General features: G+C 43.7%; 1 protein-coding gene across 9 annotated transcripts in view; it reads left to right on the top strand.

Moving 5' to 3' along the window:
- The window catches only part of NSUN3 (NOP2/Sun RNA methyltransferase 3), a 106,201-nt gene that overhangs the window by 49,254 nt on the left and 40,469 nt on the right, over nucleotides 1-16,478 (top strand). For 4 of the 9 annotated variants that reach the window (XM_074998445.1, XM_074998419.1, XM_074998453.1 and 1 more), the window contains one exon: nucleotides 224-1,380. In XM_074998445.1, coding sequence (XP_074854546.1) covers nucleotides 224-485 — 262 coding nt within the window. In that variant the 3' untranslated portion in view covers nucleotides 486-1,380. Of the gene's footprint in view, nucleotides 1-223; nucleotides 1,381-5,063; nucleotides 5,155-5,235; nucleotides 5,260-6,660; nucleotides 6,699-16,478 lie in introns of those variants that run through there. The other 5 variants (XM_074998476.1, XM_074998466.1, XM_074998485.1 and 2 more) reach the window with 3 other exon arrangements.

The raw sequence follows: 16,478 nt of genomic DNA, 5'->3' as shown, positions 1-16,478 counted from the left end.
ATCAAATGCTACTTACACCTTTAGGAATGTTATAGGATAGTTTGAAAATACACATTTAAATGGGAGAGCAGACACTAACACAGGTTAGGAATGAATGCTCAGTTGTGACATTTGGACAAAGGTTTATCTCATGGTGGTGTGTTTTGGTGTTTGTTTCCCTAGCACCATTTGTTTGTTTAATAAATCTGACTGATCTAAATTTGTTTGTTGTGGTAACTTACAGGTCAGCCATTAAAGCCTTGCGTCCTGGAGGATCTGTAGTATATTCTACATGCACTCTCTCGAAGGCAGAAAACAGTGATGTAATCAGCCACATCCTCAACTCCTGCAGTAACATTCTACCTGAAGATATAAGTGAACTGGCTGATGCAGTTTCTGATGAGTTTACTGTGGTTGCTGGTGTCCAGCCACATGAGCTGTTAGTGCTCCCAACGAAGGAGAAGGCTTGGGGACCTATGTATTTAGCTAAATTAAAGAAAATGTAGCCTAGGTGTTAGGCTGTTGTAAGTAATATTGACAAATTCTTAATTATTTTTAATACATTGTGTACACATGCAATCTGTGCCAAATATTTGTCCAAGTAGCTTGGATTTAGAGTTGTGAACAGGTATCTCATACATTGTCAAATGATCATTACATGTGAGATTTAGTTTGTGAATAGGACAATATCCAGAATGGTTGAAGCCTGTAGTTCAATCTGTGAACACAAACCTCAAAGCCCATTGATATATAGGTTTATGGAGGCAAATGTACGTTCCAGATCTGAAGCTGTTGTAACATCTTATTGATATATTGTTTCATCTTGACAATTCCAGAAGGACTTTATTGTCTATCTGGTGACTTGGCAGAAGCGCATCTGCTTTTGGCGTGGAGGGCAGTAGACAGCTTGTACAGACGTTGGTGTACAGCAAGGAGGAGAGGAAATGTTGGCTGATGGCTGTCAGATGCAACATTGCCTACACTTAAAAATAATGCTTTGGAGATCTTAAGTGTCCATCTCAGGGTGACAGGACCTTTGCTGTGGTCTTGTATGACAGATCTGCACAAAATAAAACTTCTCAGCATGTAACTGCTCTTTCACGAGAGGATATGGAGTTGTGTGACCTCGGACGCTTTTCAAATAGTCCACGGAGTCAGCATGTCAAACCTTTTAGCCTCAATTCCTGCTAAAGACACAAAAGGAAACACAAGTTGTTGTTTTTTTAATAAACAGTCTGAAATACTTTTAATAATGAAAATGTGTTGAAAGGAAGACATAAATGTAATGATTTAGTTTACAGACACATTTTGTACATTAGGGAGAGCAGTTGGAATGTAATACACAAGTTTCGAATTGCTTTCTATAAATAAAATTTCAATCTTTGCCTGTGTTTTTGAATAATTCTTAGGAGTGGGTGGGTGAGGAAAAAATTATTCCTGGTGTTTTTTGTGCTACAGTATGATGAAGATTACACAAGAGTAAACTGACTCTCTTGGGCCATGAAAGAAGCCTGTGGGGGAGCCACATCTTACACTTCATAAGACAAGGTGCCAGAATCTAGCTCAGTAGTTGTTTATTCATTGATTTCTAGATTCCAAGACCAGAAAGGGACATCGTGCTTATCTAATCTGACCTTCTGTGTAACACAGACCATAGTACTTTCCTGAGTAATTTTTAGAGCAGAACTTTTGGAAAAGCATCCAACCATGATTCAAACTGGTCAGTGATGGAAACTCTGTGAGGACCTTTGTAAATTTTTCCAATAGCTAGTCACACTCAACTTTAAAAATGTGTATCCTATTTCCTGTCTGAATTTGTCCTTGTGGAACTTCCAGCTCCTAGATCATTTTGTACCTTTCTCTGCTAGGTTGGAGAGTCCTTTATAAAATATTTGTTTCCCAAGTAGATATGTACAGGCTCTAATCAAATCATCACCTTTAGACTGAGCTGCTTGAGTGTTTCTTACTATACAGCATGTTTTCCAATCTTTGTTATTCTTATGGCTTTTCCTGAACCATATCCAGTGTTATCAGTAACCTGGGCATGACAACAGGTTACTGATAATATTCCAGCAGCAGTCATACCAGTGGCAAATACAGAGTTAAAATATATTTTTCCTGTCTGTATGCATTTACATTTAAGCACATTCAAATACATGTGATCTCCTTGTGTCCATCTTATCAACCAATCCAAATCACTCAATCTGTCATCTGTACGTTTCATTATTTATTACTCACCCAGTTTTTGTATCATCTGCATATATTTTTTTTGCTGTTTAATATTATATTTACTTCCAAATCATCAACAAATATCTTACAGTGTAGGGCATAGAACAGACCCTGTTGGAAATTCATCTACATCTTGACAATTCCCTTTTTGAAATCTACCCATTAAACAATTTTAAATCCAGTTAATGTGTACCATGTTAATTTTATCTCTCTTGTTATTTAATGAGAATGTCATGAGGTACCAAGTCCAGTACTTTACTGAAGTTGATGTGTATAACATTAAGCCTATTTGCCTTTATCAGCCACACTTGTAATCATATAAAAGTTACCCAGTTTGTCAGGTGATTCAGACTACAAGTTCATGTAGATTTGCATTAATTGCATTACCAATCTTAGTCTTCTGCTAGTGTGTTCCTGGCTCATTATTGGAGCAAGAGCAGGTACTGAGAGTATGAAATGGTTTTCGCAGCAGGCAGGCATGAATAGGAGCATTGAGCACAAATCTCCAGCACATTAGTGCCAATTAGTAGTCAGCAAAGGCTACAAGAATGACCTCCAGTAAGAGAAAAACAAGAAGTCCTGTGGCACCTTATAGACTAACATATTTTGGAGCATAAGCTTTTGTGGGCAAAGACCCGCTTCATCAGATGCATGGGGGGGTGGCTTCAGGGGAGTATTTAAAGAGGGGTCCCGGTAAAAGGGAGGGCCAGAGCTGACAAGGTCTATTCAGTCAGGGTGGGAAAGGCCCATTATCAGTAGTCTGTATGAAGAGAGGAGAAAACAGGTCAGAAAAGACAGAGGGGACATGGCCCATTGTCAGTCTAATGCGTAGATGTTAACACCTTTTGTAAGGAGCTTCTCTGCCCTAGGTGTTAACATCTCCACGTTAGACTGACAATGGGCCATATCCCCCCGGTCTTATCTGACCTGTTTTTTACTCTCTTCATACAGAGATAGACAAGGAAGAAAAAGATGAACTTTGGACTCTGTGGTTTTGTCTACACTACAGCAATCTTTTGAAAGAAGTTCTGGAAGAGCTGTTCTGAAAAAGCTTCTTTTGAAAGTGTGTGTCCACACACAGAAAAGCAGATTGAAAGATCAGGCTGCTCTTTTGATAGCATCCACACAGCCCCCTGCTCTTTCAAAAGAACAGGCCAGGGATTAAAAAATCCAGCTCTGTGAGGATTGCTCTTTTGAAAAAAGGGTCCATGGAGCATCTACACATCCTTTTTCTTTTCTTTTTTTTTTTTAAAAAAAGCTTTCAAAAGAAGGTGCTCTTCCTGGTCCAGGAGTGGAAGAGGGCTTCCAGAAGAGCCATGTTCTTTGAATTTCAGATTGAATGAGTGTATTTTGTGTGTCGATGCTCGGCATGTGCTTTTGAAAAGGATGGAGTTTCTGAAAGAACTTGATAGTGTAGACACAGCCTGTAACAGGTTGAAGAATGCACATTAAGGGGGTTTGAGGTGCGCTATGAATGAAAGAAGGAATGCCAGCTAAGAAAGCCTGGCAGGAAAAGGATAGCGAGAAAGGCCAAGGATATGATGAGGAAGTGTTGCAAGAGAAGTTTGAGGAGAAAAGGAGAGGAGTGCTAAGACCTAGAAACCTGTGTAATTCTTATTATGCAAACTTCTGGAAAATCTGAGACTAGGGAAAGGCAAGTTTTCCTGATTTGGGAGTGGGATAAAATAGAAGAAGCCACAGTAAAGAAAAACATTCCAATGGCAGTCAGTTACTGCCCTGAGTATGTGTGATGGCCACACTCAGAGTGGTCTAAAGAGTGACTGCAGAAATGTGCATGTGAATGAAGGAGCCAGTGCCATGGGTGAACCCAGCACTGTCTGGCAGGAGGTGGGAGCGATATGGAATGCCTCTGCCCCCATCTGTCTAAAACATTGTCTAGATGCTGAGATAGACAGAGAGTCCTGTGGCAAAGAAGGTGATAGTGTTGCAGATGGGAGTGCCAAAGTATGAGAGCAGGCCTACCTGGGCTGGGTGGGGGAATGGTCAACAGGAAGCAGTGTGTGTGTGTGTGGGTGGGGAGGCTTTTAATTGTCATGTAAATGCAGCTAGAATGTGGCTGGCTGTGGGTGATGCTGCACAACTGGTTGAGCATTATGTGGAGGCTGCATGGTCTGCATTCAGCACTGGCCTGGAAGAGAGGCCACCTGTGTTCCATCCTCAGCTCTGAAAAAGGATGAGGGTCTAGTGGGCTAGAGAAGCAGGCAGGGCTGGGCGTCAGGGCTTCTGGGTTTGAACCCTTGCACAGGGAGAAGTTGCAGGAAGGGGAAGGCTGCACAAGGATAATTGTGCAAATGGCTGAGTATTCACAGCCTATGGAAATGAGGAATTTGTCTCATTTGTCTCATCTGCCAGGTGGTGGGAGGGAGGAGAGTGATCTGGATACACCAGCTCTGGCACCATGGCACAGAGAGCCCGGGGGGTGGAGCACTGCATTGATACAGAATTTGTATCTGCAGCTAATCCATACTCTGCACAAAATATCCACAGATTTTTAGAGCTCTAAATACAAAATGTGTCTGTGCTGTCTATTTACAATCTGCAGAGCAGTTTTTGCAGCTATCTGCTGATTTGCAGGGCTGTACTGGGGGGCAGTGGGGGGGCAGGAAAAGAGGTGGGCTTAGGGCAGCAGGGTACAGGATGAGGGAGGAGGACCAGAGGAAAGTATTTCCATTAGTTGATTACTCTTCTTCCTTTAAAATCATACATATTTTCCAAAGCTGCTTTAAAATATATTCAGCTCAGGAATGGCTCATTTAAAAGGTTTTTTTCCCATGGTTTCTCCACTCCTGCCCTTTTATGTCCAAGTAGGTCCAGAAATCACTGTTTTTTTCTAGGATCCAATTTGTATGCGGAGTCTGTCGTCTTAAACAGGGACTATTCCAGTTGCTGGCGAAACAGAGTTCTTACTTGCCAAGCTGTTTACTGGTAAGAACTGTCTTCTATTTACTGCAAAGGTCAGTGACTGTATTGACACCAGCTTTACATCTTTCTTTTTTTTTCTTTCAGATTGTCAGAATATAAATTGAAAGGGTAAGTTATGGTGAAAGGCACTTACTATAGCAGATTCACAGACATGTCATTTAGCGTTGACATTCAGTTTGTGGCATAATACAGGCTTATCCAGAAGGCTATAATGCAAGTACTTGAAACAAAACCAGAATGATTAATAATTGCAATAACTGCATGCTAGTCAGTTTTGTTACATAATTATAGTCATAATGAGCACTACAGACAACGTGGAGAAATGTTTTGTTTCACTAGTTATGAAATGTTATGTGAATTTGTGATGTCATATCTGCTGTATAGGGAGAGAACTCCCACTATTGTGCTATGCTGTATATATCAATTTCACAAGGCTCTACAATTTATGAGCAGTGACTTTTGTACATCACATTTAACCATCTGACTTCGGGGGGAGGAATAGCTCAGTGGTTGGAGCAGTGGCCTGGTAAAGCCAGTGTTGTGAGCTCAGTCCTCAAGGGTGTTGTTTAGAGATCTGGGGCACATAGGCTGTGTGTATACGTGCATTTCTCTTTCAAAAGAGGTATGGAAATGAGGGCATATCTGGCACCTAATTTGCATATTCTTATTTCAAAAGAGCTTCTTTTGAAAGAAGAAAAGCAGTATAGACACTGCTTTTTTCAAAGTAAACCCCATCTTCAAAAGAATCCTTCTTCCCTTTTTTATGAGGGTAGGCTGGGTGATTTGGGCTTGTTCAGTTTACAGAAGAGAAGACTAAGGGGTGATTTAAGAGCAGCCTTCAACTTCCCAAAGGGGAGCTCTAAAATGGAGGGTGAGAAACTGTTCTCAGTGGTGTCAGATGGCAGAACAAGGAATAATGGTCTGAAGTTGAAGAGGGAGAGGTATAGGTTAGATATTAGGAAAAACTACTTCACCAGGTGGGCGGTGAAGCATTGGAATGCGTTGCCTAGAGAGGTGATGGATTCTGCATCCCTCTAGGTTTTTAAATCCCAGCTTGACAAGGTCCTGGCTAGGATGACTTAGTTGGGGTTGATCCTGCTTGAAGCAGGGGGCTGGACTAGATGACCTCCTGAGGTCTCTTCCAGCCCCATGATTCTGTGATTCAGTGAAATGAGGTGCCAGATATGCAAAGCTGCACCTCATTTGCATTTTCAGTTTCCCTCATTTGCATACCTCTTTTGAAAGAGGAATACAAATACAGACACAGCCATAGAGTTTAAAAAAAATCTGTCGGGGATGGCGATGGGTCTTCCTGTGAAGGCACGGGACTGGACTCAATGACCTCTGAATGTCCCTTCTAGTCCTATAGGATAGGAAACTGTGAACTGACAAAGTCAACTCACTGCTATTGAAAAATAACTGAAGGCTCATTTGCTAGTCCTGCACCCTCACCCCAAAGTTCCTCTGCCAGCTTTTGTAATTTTACAATTACATATTCCTGTGTTTCAGGGAAGACCATGCAACTGGGGAACTAAGTGACTCTGAAGAGACAAAAATAAAAGTGACTGTATACATTGTGCAGACAGCTGCACCAAATTACAAAAAGAAATCTGAATAATCTGAAAATTATTATTGAAAACTTAAGTATTAATTGTTATAATTACAATAACATTTGCATTGATAAAGCATTGTTGTTTTCCTTCTTGGGTTCGTAGCAATATATTCTGTAATTAGTGACAGCACTGAATTCTCATTCCCTTCTTTTCTTGTGTGAGATTTAGTCAGAGTTTAAGGCCAGAAAGAGTGCCCCAAGGCTCAGTCCTGAGGCCGGTGTTCTTCAACATCTTTATTAATGACCTGGATGAGGGATTGGATTACACCCTCAGTAAGTGTGTGGATGACAGTAAACTGGGGGAGAGGTAGATATGCTGGAGGGTAGAGATAGGATCCAGAGTGACCTGGATAAATTGGAGGATTGGGCCAAAAGTAATTTGATGTGGTTCAACAAGGAGATGTGTAGAGTCCTGCACCTGGGACAGAAAAATCCCAAGCATAGTTACAGACTGGGGACTGACAGGCTAAGCGGCAGTACAGTAGAAAGGGACATGGGGATTATGGTGGATGAAAGGCTGGACGTGGGTAAACAGTGTGCCTTGTATCCAAGAAAGCTAACAGCATCCTGGGGTGCATTAGAAGGAGCATTTCAAGCAGATCTAGAGAAGTGGTTGTTCCTCTCTATTTGGCATTGGTGAGGCCACATCTGGAATACTATGTCCAGTTTTGAGCCCCCCCAGTGTAGAAAGGATGTGGACACATTGGAGCAGTTCAGCAGAGGGCAACAAAAATGATTAAGGGGCTGGAGCTCATGGCCTATGAGAGGCTGAGTGAGAGATTTGGGCTTACTTCATTTACAGAAGAGAAGACTGAGGGGTGATTTAATAGCAGCCTTCAGCTTCCTGAAAGGGGGCTGTAAAGAGGACAGAGAGAGACTGTTCTCAGTGGTGACAGAGGGCAGATCAAGGAGCAATGGTGTGAAGTTACAGAAGGAGAGGAGTAGGTTGGATATTAGGAAAAACAGTTTCACCAGGAGGGTGGTGAAGCACTGGGATGCGTTTTGTAGAGAGGTGGTGGAATCTCCATCCCTAGAGCTTTTAAGTCCCAGCTTGACAAGGTCCTGGCTGGGATGACTTAGTAGGGGTTGATCCTGCTTGAATCAGGGGGCTGGAGTCGATGACCTCCTGAGGGCCCTTCCAGCCCTATGATTCTGTGATTCTGCTCAGTGGCACCTCACAGCCCTGGCCCATCCTACTAGAGTTTCCAGTTGTTCCTATCAAGGCTGCTTCAGAGTATGTTCGAGATGAAATCCAGGGTGCCACAGCCCTTCTGCTTTTCACCGCAGGGTCCTCTGCCCTGACCACTTCTCTCTCCTTCCCCCAGCCAGGCCAGCAAGCCATAGGCCCTCTACCTGCCTGACCTGGGGAGGCTGAGAGCAGCCCCCAGCCCTGGTCCCCATTCCTGGTCCTGCTGCCCTGCCCAGGGCAAGAGGAAGGTCCAGAGCTCCTCAGAGCTGCCTGGCCACATGGTTCTTACTGTGACTGCTGTGTGTTCCCATAAGAGCTGTCTGGGTGGCTGTGGGGAACCACAATCCCTGTCTCATCTGCTCTCGGCAGGGGTCCTGCTGGGAGCAGCTCTCATCCCAACCTCTTCACCCCAAATAGGTGGAGGGTCTTTGGCTCCCAACCTGCTCTGTCTTCCATTTTGGCAGGAGAGTGGGGCTGTGGATAGAAGGGACAGGGAGGGGCACTTAACCCTGCCCCTCCACACTTCTGGGAAAATTCTGCCGGGTTGTCAGAGCATGGATATACTGCCCACCCCCTCAAAAAATAATACTTTTGGAGGGTCCCTTCCTGACCCCTACAGGTATTCTGCTGCAACCCAGAAGCATGAGTCAAAAACCAGAAGTGAGCCCCAGGGCTACTGAGACCTTCCTGCTTACCATCACGAACAACTCCACCTTACAATCACACTCAGACATTTGTCCAGCTCTCTCTCTCAAAACTAACTGAGATGTTTGTCCCAGAGCCTCAAGCTCTTCTCTGCACCTGTACCAGTTTACATTAATCTTTCTTGAACATGGGTGATCAGAACTGTACACTGTATTCCTGGTGTGGTGTTACCATTACCGTGTACAAAGGTATTAGTACCGCTCTGCTAGACATGTCTCACCTAATACATCCTAGGATTGCATTTATAAAGGTGCCAACAAATCCGTGGCCTTGCACTGCTATTACTGTGATGCGCACTCAGGCTGCTTTGAACTCCTGATATCAACCAGGATAGAATTCAGATCCGCATGCTTAGAAGAACAATGCTTGTGATATAGGCTATCTTGGTCAGCAGGATGAGGATTTTGACATATGGTTGGACAGTTCTGATTCCATCTAGTAGAGAATAACAGTCCACACTGATCAAAGCTAGTTAATTAGTATTCGTGTCTTACCGAATTCGTGGCTGGAAAAACGTCACAACCTGGGAAATCAGGCCTCCTCTCTGAAATCTAGCTATTCGTGGGTGGGGGCAGGGCTTGGGGTACCTCAGCTGTGGGCTCCAGTTGTTCACCTGGCTCCAGCTGTTAGTCTGCAGTGCTAGGGAGGGACGGGACGTTTTCTTCTTCGGCACAGTTGGTCTTGGAGGGCAATGAGACCCACTTCTGGGTATCTTCCCAGCTTCAGGAAGTTCCACAGCCATTGCCTGCTCTGAAGGTTTTCAGCAGTACATGAGAGGTCAGACCCACTTCTGCCTCCTGAAATCTCCCTAGGCAGCATGTAGCTCCGTGGCTGTGCTGCTTTCAGAGTTCAGCAGTGAGGGTGGCAATCCTCCATGCCATCAGCTTTGAGACCCCTGTTCAGGTTGGGATCCCCACACCTAAAAAACCATGATAGTTAGATGCACACATCTGAAAACGTGCAAATGACTACTTAGAAGACCCCTCCAGCTATGAAATTGATCAAAATGGAGCATGAGTTTATGAGGGCCCTCACTATGATATATGACCCTGCTGGGGTTCCCAAGCTTTGTTATGGGGTGGTCCATGTTGCAATGCATAGCTTGTGCTTTCCTTTTCGCAGTAGCCCTGTGGCAACAATAGTTATTTCTTACACAGAAGAGTAAAGTTAGCCAAATAATCAGTGTGTTTTAAACTAGGTTTAATGCAGTTTAGTAGCTGGAGGCATGTCAGGCTCCAAATGACCATCCAACTCGCCACACACCACAATTTAGGAATTTCCATAATGCTTTCTAGACACAGCACATTTATGTAAGCACTGAAGTTTCTGAAAAATGTCACATGTTGTATTTGGAGTGAGATTCTCTAGTGTGAGGGTACCATGCGCACATGTCCAGCCTTCAATCCCATGTATTGGAAGTGAATTAAATTATGAAAATTATAAATTAAATATAGATCTAAATTAACATATAAATTATATACACTCTTTGAATTGTCACCTTGTTGTGAGTGAGATTGTTTGGCCCAATGAACCCCAGAGCCATGGTACAGGGAGTCTTGTACTCCCAGCAGGGTCTCCGATGGCGGCAAGATCAAAGGGGAGGGTGCAGACAAAGAATGATCCTAAAGTCCTGAACAGCAGAACAGGCAGAGGATAGCAAAGGTAATGTTATATCGGTGGTGAAGGCAGATGAAGGCTGCAGCAGCCAGGAGACTCCTAGTCATAATGGATCCCGTGCCATTGGATGTGAGCCTTCTATCTGTCAAGAACTGGGTAGTGGCAGCAGTGCAACAGTCTCCCCACATTAAAAGAAGTCACACACAGGCGTCTTTGTCTGCATACTATTCTTTTAAACTGAAGCCCTACAGCGACTGGAGAATGGCAAGAGGAGCAGGATTGTGAAATCTGGAAGCTCTTAGTCATGAACTAGCACATAGGCGATTCCATATCGAGGGCTGAGGTGGTAGAACAGTTCAGCTGCTGCATCCTCAGCTGAGCAGCCCTATTTAGGATCCTATTTAGGGGCTAGAAAAGGTGCCCTAAAATATTCCACCTCAACCCTCCTGACTGGATAACCACGTCCAGTAGGTCCACCTCCATGCTCCTGAAATTGGACAGTAAACTTTAGAACATGGAATATTCAGACTCTAATGGACAATGCAGACAGTGAGTGACCCAAAGACACACAACAATTATCGCCCATGAGCTGTAACAATTCAATATTGATATAGCCGCCCTGGCAGAAACTCATAGACCAGAAAGACAGCCAAGAGAAGAAGGCAGAGGGTACACATTTTTCTGGAAAGGAACCCCAAAGGAAGAAAATGAATTCAAGGAGTAGGATTTGCCATCAAAAATGAACTGACAAAGATCCTGTCTGAAGTCCCTGTTGGCATGAATGAGCATCTCATGACTCTCTGCTTGAAATGTGCCAAAAACCAACAAACTGTCATCAGTGCTTATGCACCAACTCTCAATGTTGAAGATTATGTGAAGGAGAAGTTCTACACCCAGCTGGCCACAGTCCTGAAAGGCATCCTCAAAGAAAACAAGATTATTCCCTTAGGGGATTTCAATGGCAGGGTGAGAAGACACGCAGAGCTCTGGCAGACTACCATTGAGAAAGAAGGAGTTGGCAACAGCAACTCTAAAGGAGCGCTCCTCCTTAGGAAATGTGAGGAGCATGAGCTTGTCAGAACAAACAACCTCTTTTACCAGGAAAACAAATTTAAGACCTCATGGCAAAACCCTTGATCAAAGCACTGACACCTCATAAATGATATCATTGTCCATGCTTGGGGTTGATCACCGCCTTATTCAATCCACAATGGCAATTAGGATTGCCACCAAATGGAGAAGTCAGAAGAAACAGATCTGATGAAAGATCAACGTACAAGGCTTGCAGCACCCCATCAGATGAAGTAACTTGCAGATAGCGCTCCAAAGGAAGCTGCCCACGGTACACCTGAAAGTATGGAACAACGCTGGTGTCAATTGAAAAAATGCCATCATTGGAGCTTGTGGAGAAACTATTCGCTGCCAGTCCAGGAAGCATCAGGACTGATCTGATAAGAACAGTGTGGAAATTGAACTCTTGATTGAGGCATAAAGGAAAACTTTAGAGCCTGGCAAAGCAACAATGAAGAGAGAAGCACATGCCAAGGCCAAGGCCAAAGTTCAACGTAAAACAAAGACTCTGAAAAACCAGCGGTGGACTGAAAAGGTGTGAGAACTCCAGCATCTTGCAGATATCAACGCTACAAGAGATTTCCTCAATACTACCAACGCTGTTTATAGACCAAGGAACCATGGAATCAGTCCCCTGAGATCAAAGGATGGTACCCAACTCTTGAAAGACAATGAAGCCAGTGGAGGGAGCGCTACAATAAGCTTTTGAACCACCCGTCCACTGTGGTCCTAGAATCCCTTGACCAAATCCCTCAGCAACTGCCTAGAGATGTCTTGCAACACTTCCTACCCTCAAGGAGGTCAAAGCGATGAAGTGCAACAAGACAACCAGACTCAGTGGAATTCCCACTGAAGTCTTCGAAGAAGGTGGGCCAGAGCTCCACAAACTACTCCATCTCCTGATTCTCTAGATATGGGATAGGGGGCAGATGCCATCAGATTTCAGAGAAACTCTGATCATCAGTCTGTTCAAGAAGGGTGACAAGTCTGACTGTGGAAACTATCATGGCATCTTCCTTCTATCAATGGCGGGGAAAATCTTAGCTTGAATCCTTGCAGACTGACTCCTGCTGCTCTCAGAAGAAATTCTCCCAGAATCCCAGTGTGGCTTCTGACCATTCCGAGGAACAGCAGGCATGATCCTCACCACCTGGCAACCACAAGATAAATGCTGTGGACAAAACCAAGACTTATATGTGAGTTTCATTGACCTGACCAAAGCATTTGAATCAGTCAGTTGTAGCGCCCTGTGGACCATCCTCTCAAAGACTGACTGCTCCAAAAACATTTATTAGCATCTTGAAGCTGGTTCATGACAGCATGACTGCCACAATACTGAGCAACAACGTATCCGAGAGTGACCTCTTTGAGGTCAAAATTGGAGTAAAAACAAGGCTGCATTATTGCCCAATCACAGTTCTGCATTTTCGTCAACATGACCCTTCACCTCATTGACGGCAAGCCTCAAGAGGGTTTGAAGATTGTCCATAGAACGAATAGGAAGCTTTTCAGTCTCAGGAGACTGGATGCTGAAAGCAAGACTTCCACGACATCAGTCATGGAACTCCAGTATGTGGATGACAACATGGTTGCTGCTCTTCCTCCCACAGCCCTTCAGACCATTTTAAGTGCCTTTGCTGAAGTGTATGAGCTTTTTGGCCTCACAGTGAACATCAAAAAGACCAAGGTGCTCCACCAGCTCTCGCTGACAGGACAATCTCATGTACCTTCTATTGAAGTCAATGGAAAACTGCTGGGAATTGTGGAGCACTTCCCATACCTTGGAAGTTATCTTTCCATTAAGTTGACATTGATGCAGAAATCCAGAATCGTCTGAGCTATGCAAACTCTGCTTTCACCTGCCTGAGACAAAGGGTTTTCGGGAAATGGGACATCTATCCCAGAACAAAACTGCCCATATGCCGTGCAGTGGTTGTTCCAGTGCTACTGTATGCATGTGAAACCTGGACAACATACAAGCATCATTCAAAGGCACTTGAACAATATCATCAGTCCTGCCTCAGGAGAATCCTAAATGCCTCTTAGGAGGATAGGTGCACAAACACTAGTGTCCAGGAAGAGTTGAACATGACCAGCACTGAAGCCATGATCATTCGTCAACAACTTAATTGGACTGGCCACATGGTTTGGATGTCTGATCAGCACCTCCCAAAACAGATTGTGTTCTCCGAGTTGAAGGAAGGACAGAGGAGCATGAGGGGCCAGTGGAAGTGATATAAGGACACATTGAAGGCACGCATGAAAAAGTGCAGCATTGATGTCGATCCTGGGAGTACCTTGTCCAAAACTGTCCACAATGGAGAAAGGTAATCCTTGAGGGGGTGATGTAATTTGGCATAATTTGGTGTAATTTGAGAGGTCCTGCTGCAATGCTAATGAGGAGAGACAGAGAAGAAGAAGAGTGTCAAAAATTGCCCCACACCTCTCCAACTGCTAGCAACACCTGCCACTTCTGTAATAAGATCTGCGACTCCAGAATTGGGCTGATCAGCCATCAATGGACATGACGATATTCTACTCATTAGGACGCCAAGAAAGAAAATACATTGTGAATAACAGCACAGTCATTTTCACCCACTCCTTCCCAAAACTATGATGGTCTGTTATGCCCTATCATTCCCCATTGTCTAAAATAAATGCTGTGGTTGGGCAGTTAAACACCTGGAATCGGTTGCCTTGTCAAGTCTCTTTGACTATAGATAAAGGGGCAATAGTTTGCTGTTAGAATGGACAAGGATATCCCCAGTAGAGCCCTTCAGCTGCTTTTGCCCTATGAGTTCTAGCCTGTGAGGCCTGAACTTGAAGTTGTTCCATAATCACCCTATGGGAAGAAATAGTGGACATTGCCTGCTGCAGTAGAGCATGTAGGTAAATGTGCTGTAGAGTAAATTGGCTTATATATTGACTTGCTAACTTTTTAACAGCAGCAGCAACTGTGGTTAAATGAACACAGATAAAATGATGCTCCTCTCAGGTCCTGCTCTTTTTGTTTTGTTTTGTTTTCTTTTTAACAAAAAGTATGACGTCAGCCTTGTTTTTGGAGCCTTTATTGCTTCCCCATTCCCAGAACTGCTTCCATTTGAAAATCCTTTTGTGTATGCCCTCTGGAGGCAGGCTGCTTGGCAGCTTTTAAATTCATGGATTAGAAAACAGGTTCTTTATGATCATCTGGTCTGAATTCCTATATAACACTGGCCATAGAACCTTACCCAGTAAACACAGGCCCTTGTACAAGGGAGAAGTAAGAAAGTATAGGTGTTAGTGGTCCATTTACATGATGACAAAATAATACAACATTTCAGTATGTCCTTCATGCAGCAGGTGAGAGTGAAATGAGCTTATTGTCCTTCAAGTGGGAGACAAGAATTAAACCCAATGGCAGCAACTTTGGTCGATAGCAGAACATTTTAAAGCATCATTTAATAGGAATTTACTGAACTACTTGTCTGGGAAGGTTGGCTCTGGGGCCCATATAAACTAGAAGTTTGTTCTCATTTCATTACTGCAGTACAAACCAATGGTTTAAGCTCCTGTCCCTCCCTCTATACTACATAAGGGAGCTATCATGAAAGAGGCAGGGCAGGGATTAATCTCTTCCTGATGTAACTTGAGCCCAGGTGAGCCAATGGAAGAGGAGTGACTTTTTTGAACTGAGAACAATTGCAGTTTAAGGGGTCTTTCATTTGTTGGGGAGGCAGAGAAAGAATGGAGTAGCTGTTGGACTAGCTAGTTCTATTTTTGTTGCCTTGTTTTGTTGTTTTGCTGCTTTGGTTTGTTTTTTGTTTTTTGGTGTGTTTTTTTTTTTTTTTGCTTTGACTTGATGTTTTTCCCCTGTAACTGTTAAGCTCAATTTCTGGGAAATATTTTCTCTGCATGCAACCCATGATTTATTTTCTCTTGATTTGTGAATAAATTACTGTTTTTAAGCATTGATCTGATACCTGAGTCCTAACAAGGGTCTGTGAATTTGTAAGCCTTGGACTGGAAGGCCAGCTACCAAGTTACAGTTCTGTGTTCTAAGCTGTCTCTGGAGGAAGGATTGAGAGTTTGGGGGTACCCCCACTGTAAAATAATCCCAGATGTGTCTTCCTGGGTTAAGGGTTTTTTGTTTTACCTTGGTGGTGGTAGCATACCTTCCAGGGTCCAGGGGATCTGTGACCCTGGGAAGTTTGAAAGTAAACCCTGGGTACAGGCCAGGTGTGTTAAGTTTTTGTGTGCTCCCACTTTCTGCACTCAGAGTGCAGAAGCCTGACAGGCTGGTAGAGGTGGGATGAGGCAGAACAGGAAGCCAATGAGGACCTCAAGGGAGCTTGGCTTGTGGTCCAGGTTTGTGATACAAAGGGCTTCAATACAAGGAGACTCTTTCTGAGGGGGCACAAGGAACACTGGCATCCTCAGAGACAGTTGGTAGTTCCAGCTAAGCGCAGGGAAAGCTCTTAATCCTAGCCCTTAGCCTCCAGGGATGAACATTTTGGATTTTGTAAACAAACTACTGTCAAAGTTAGACTCAAGACTCACAATTTGTCAGACCACTCTGTTTATTAGCAAAGCTACTCTGCTAATACATTTAGAAAAGTGAACTCCCTCCCAGGACTCAGGTCTCTTAATTTATACAGATCAAGAAGGCAAGTTAATAGACAAAGGAAAAAAGAAAAAAAAACAGACACCCACCCACCCCATATAGTCCCTGAGACCAGTCACGTACCTTCATTTCCATATCACCCTCAGCAGTCCACTGCCAATGACTCCTTAGTTACCTTAATTAATCGCCATTTAGCACCTAATGCTCTGGTTCCTGCTTTTCCAGGCACACCTGGCTCTGTTTAAATCAGCATAACCTCCCCTTCTTGAGCTTAGAAGCAACATTGTATCAGTGTGATTTAATTTCTTTTTACAATGTAACTCTTTTATATACAATGTCACATCTTATACTTCCACAATCCCTCCTTTTGGTCAAGCGACGCCTATGACCAACAATTCCTGGGTTCCATACATTAACCGTTCTTTTTCATTCCTCTCATCGGTGATATTTAAAACCATCAGATTGGCACTCTGGTTAGGGGTAACCTGTTGGATGGTATGCCTTGCACAGCTTTGGATACAATAAGAGAT

The sequence above is a fragment of the Carettochelys insculpta genome, chromosome 1 (assembly GCF_033958435.1).
Source record: "Carettochelys insculpta isolate YL-2023 chromosome 1, ASM3395843v1, whole genome shotgun sequence".
In the NCBI taxonomy this organism is placed as follows: Eukaryota; Metazoa; Chordata; order Testudines; family Carettochelyidae; genus Carettochelys; species Carettochelys insculpta.
Note: the sequence above shows the minus strand (reverse complement) of the source record. Positions and strands in the feature narration are given on the sequence as shown.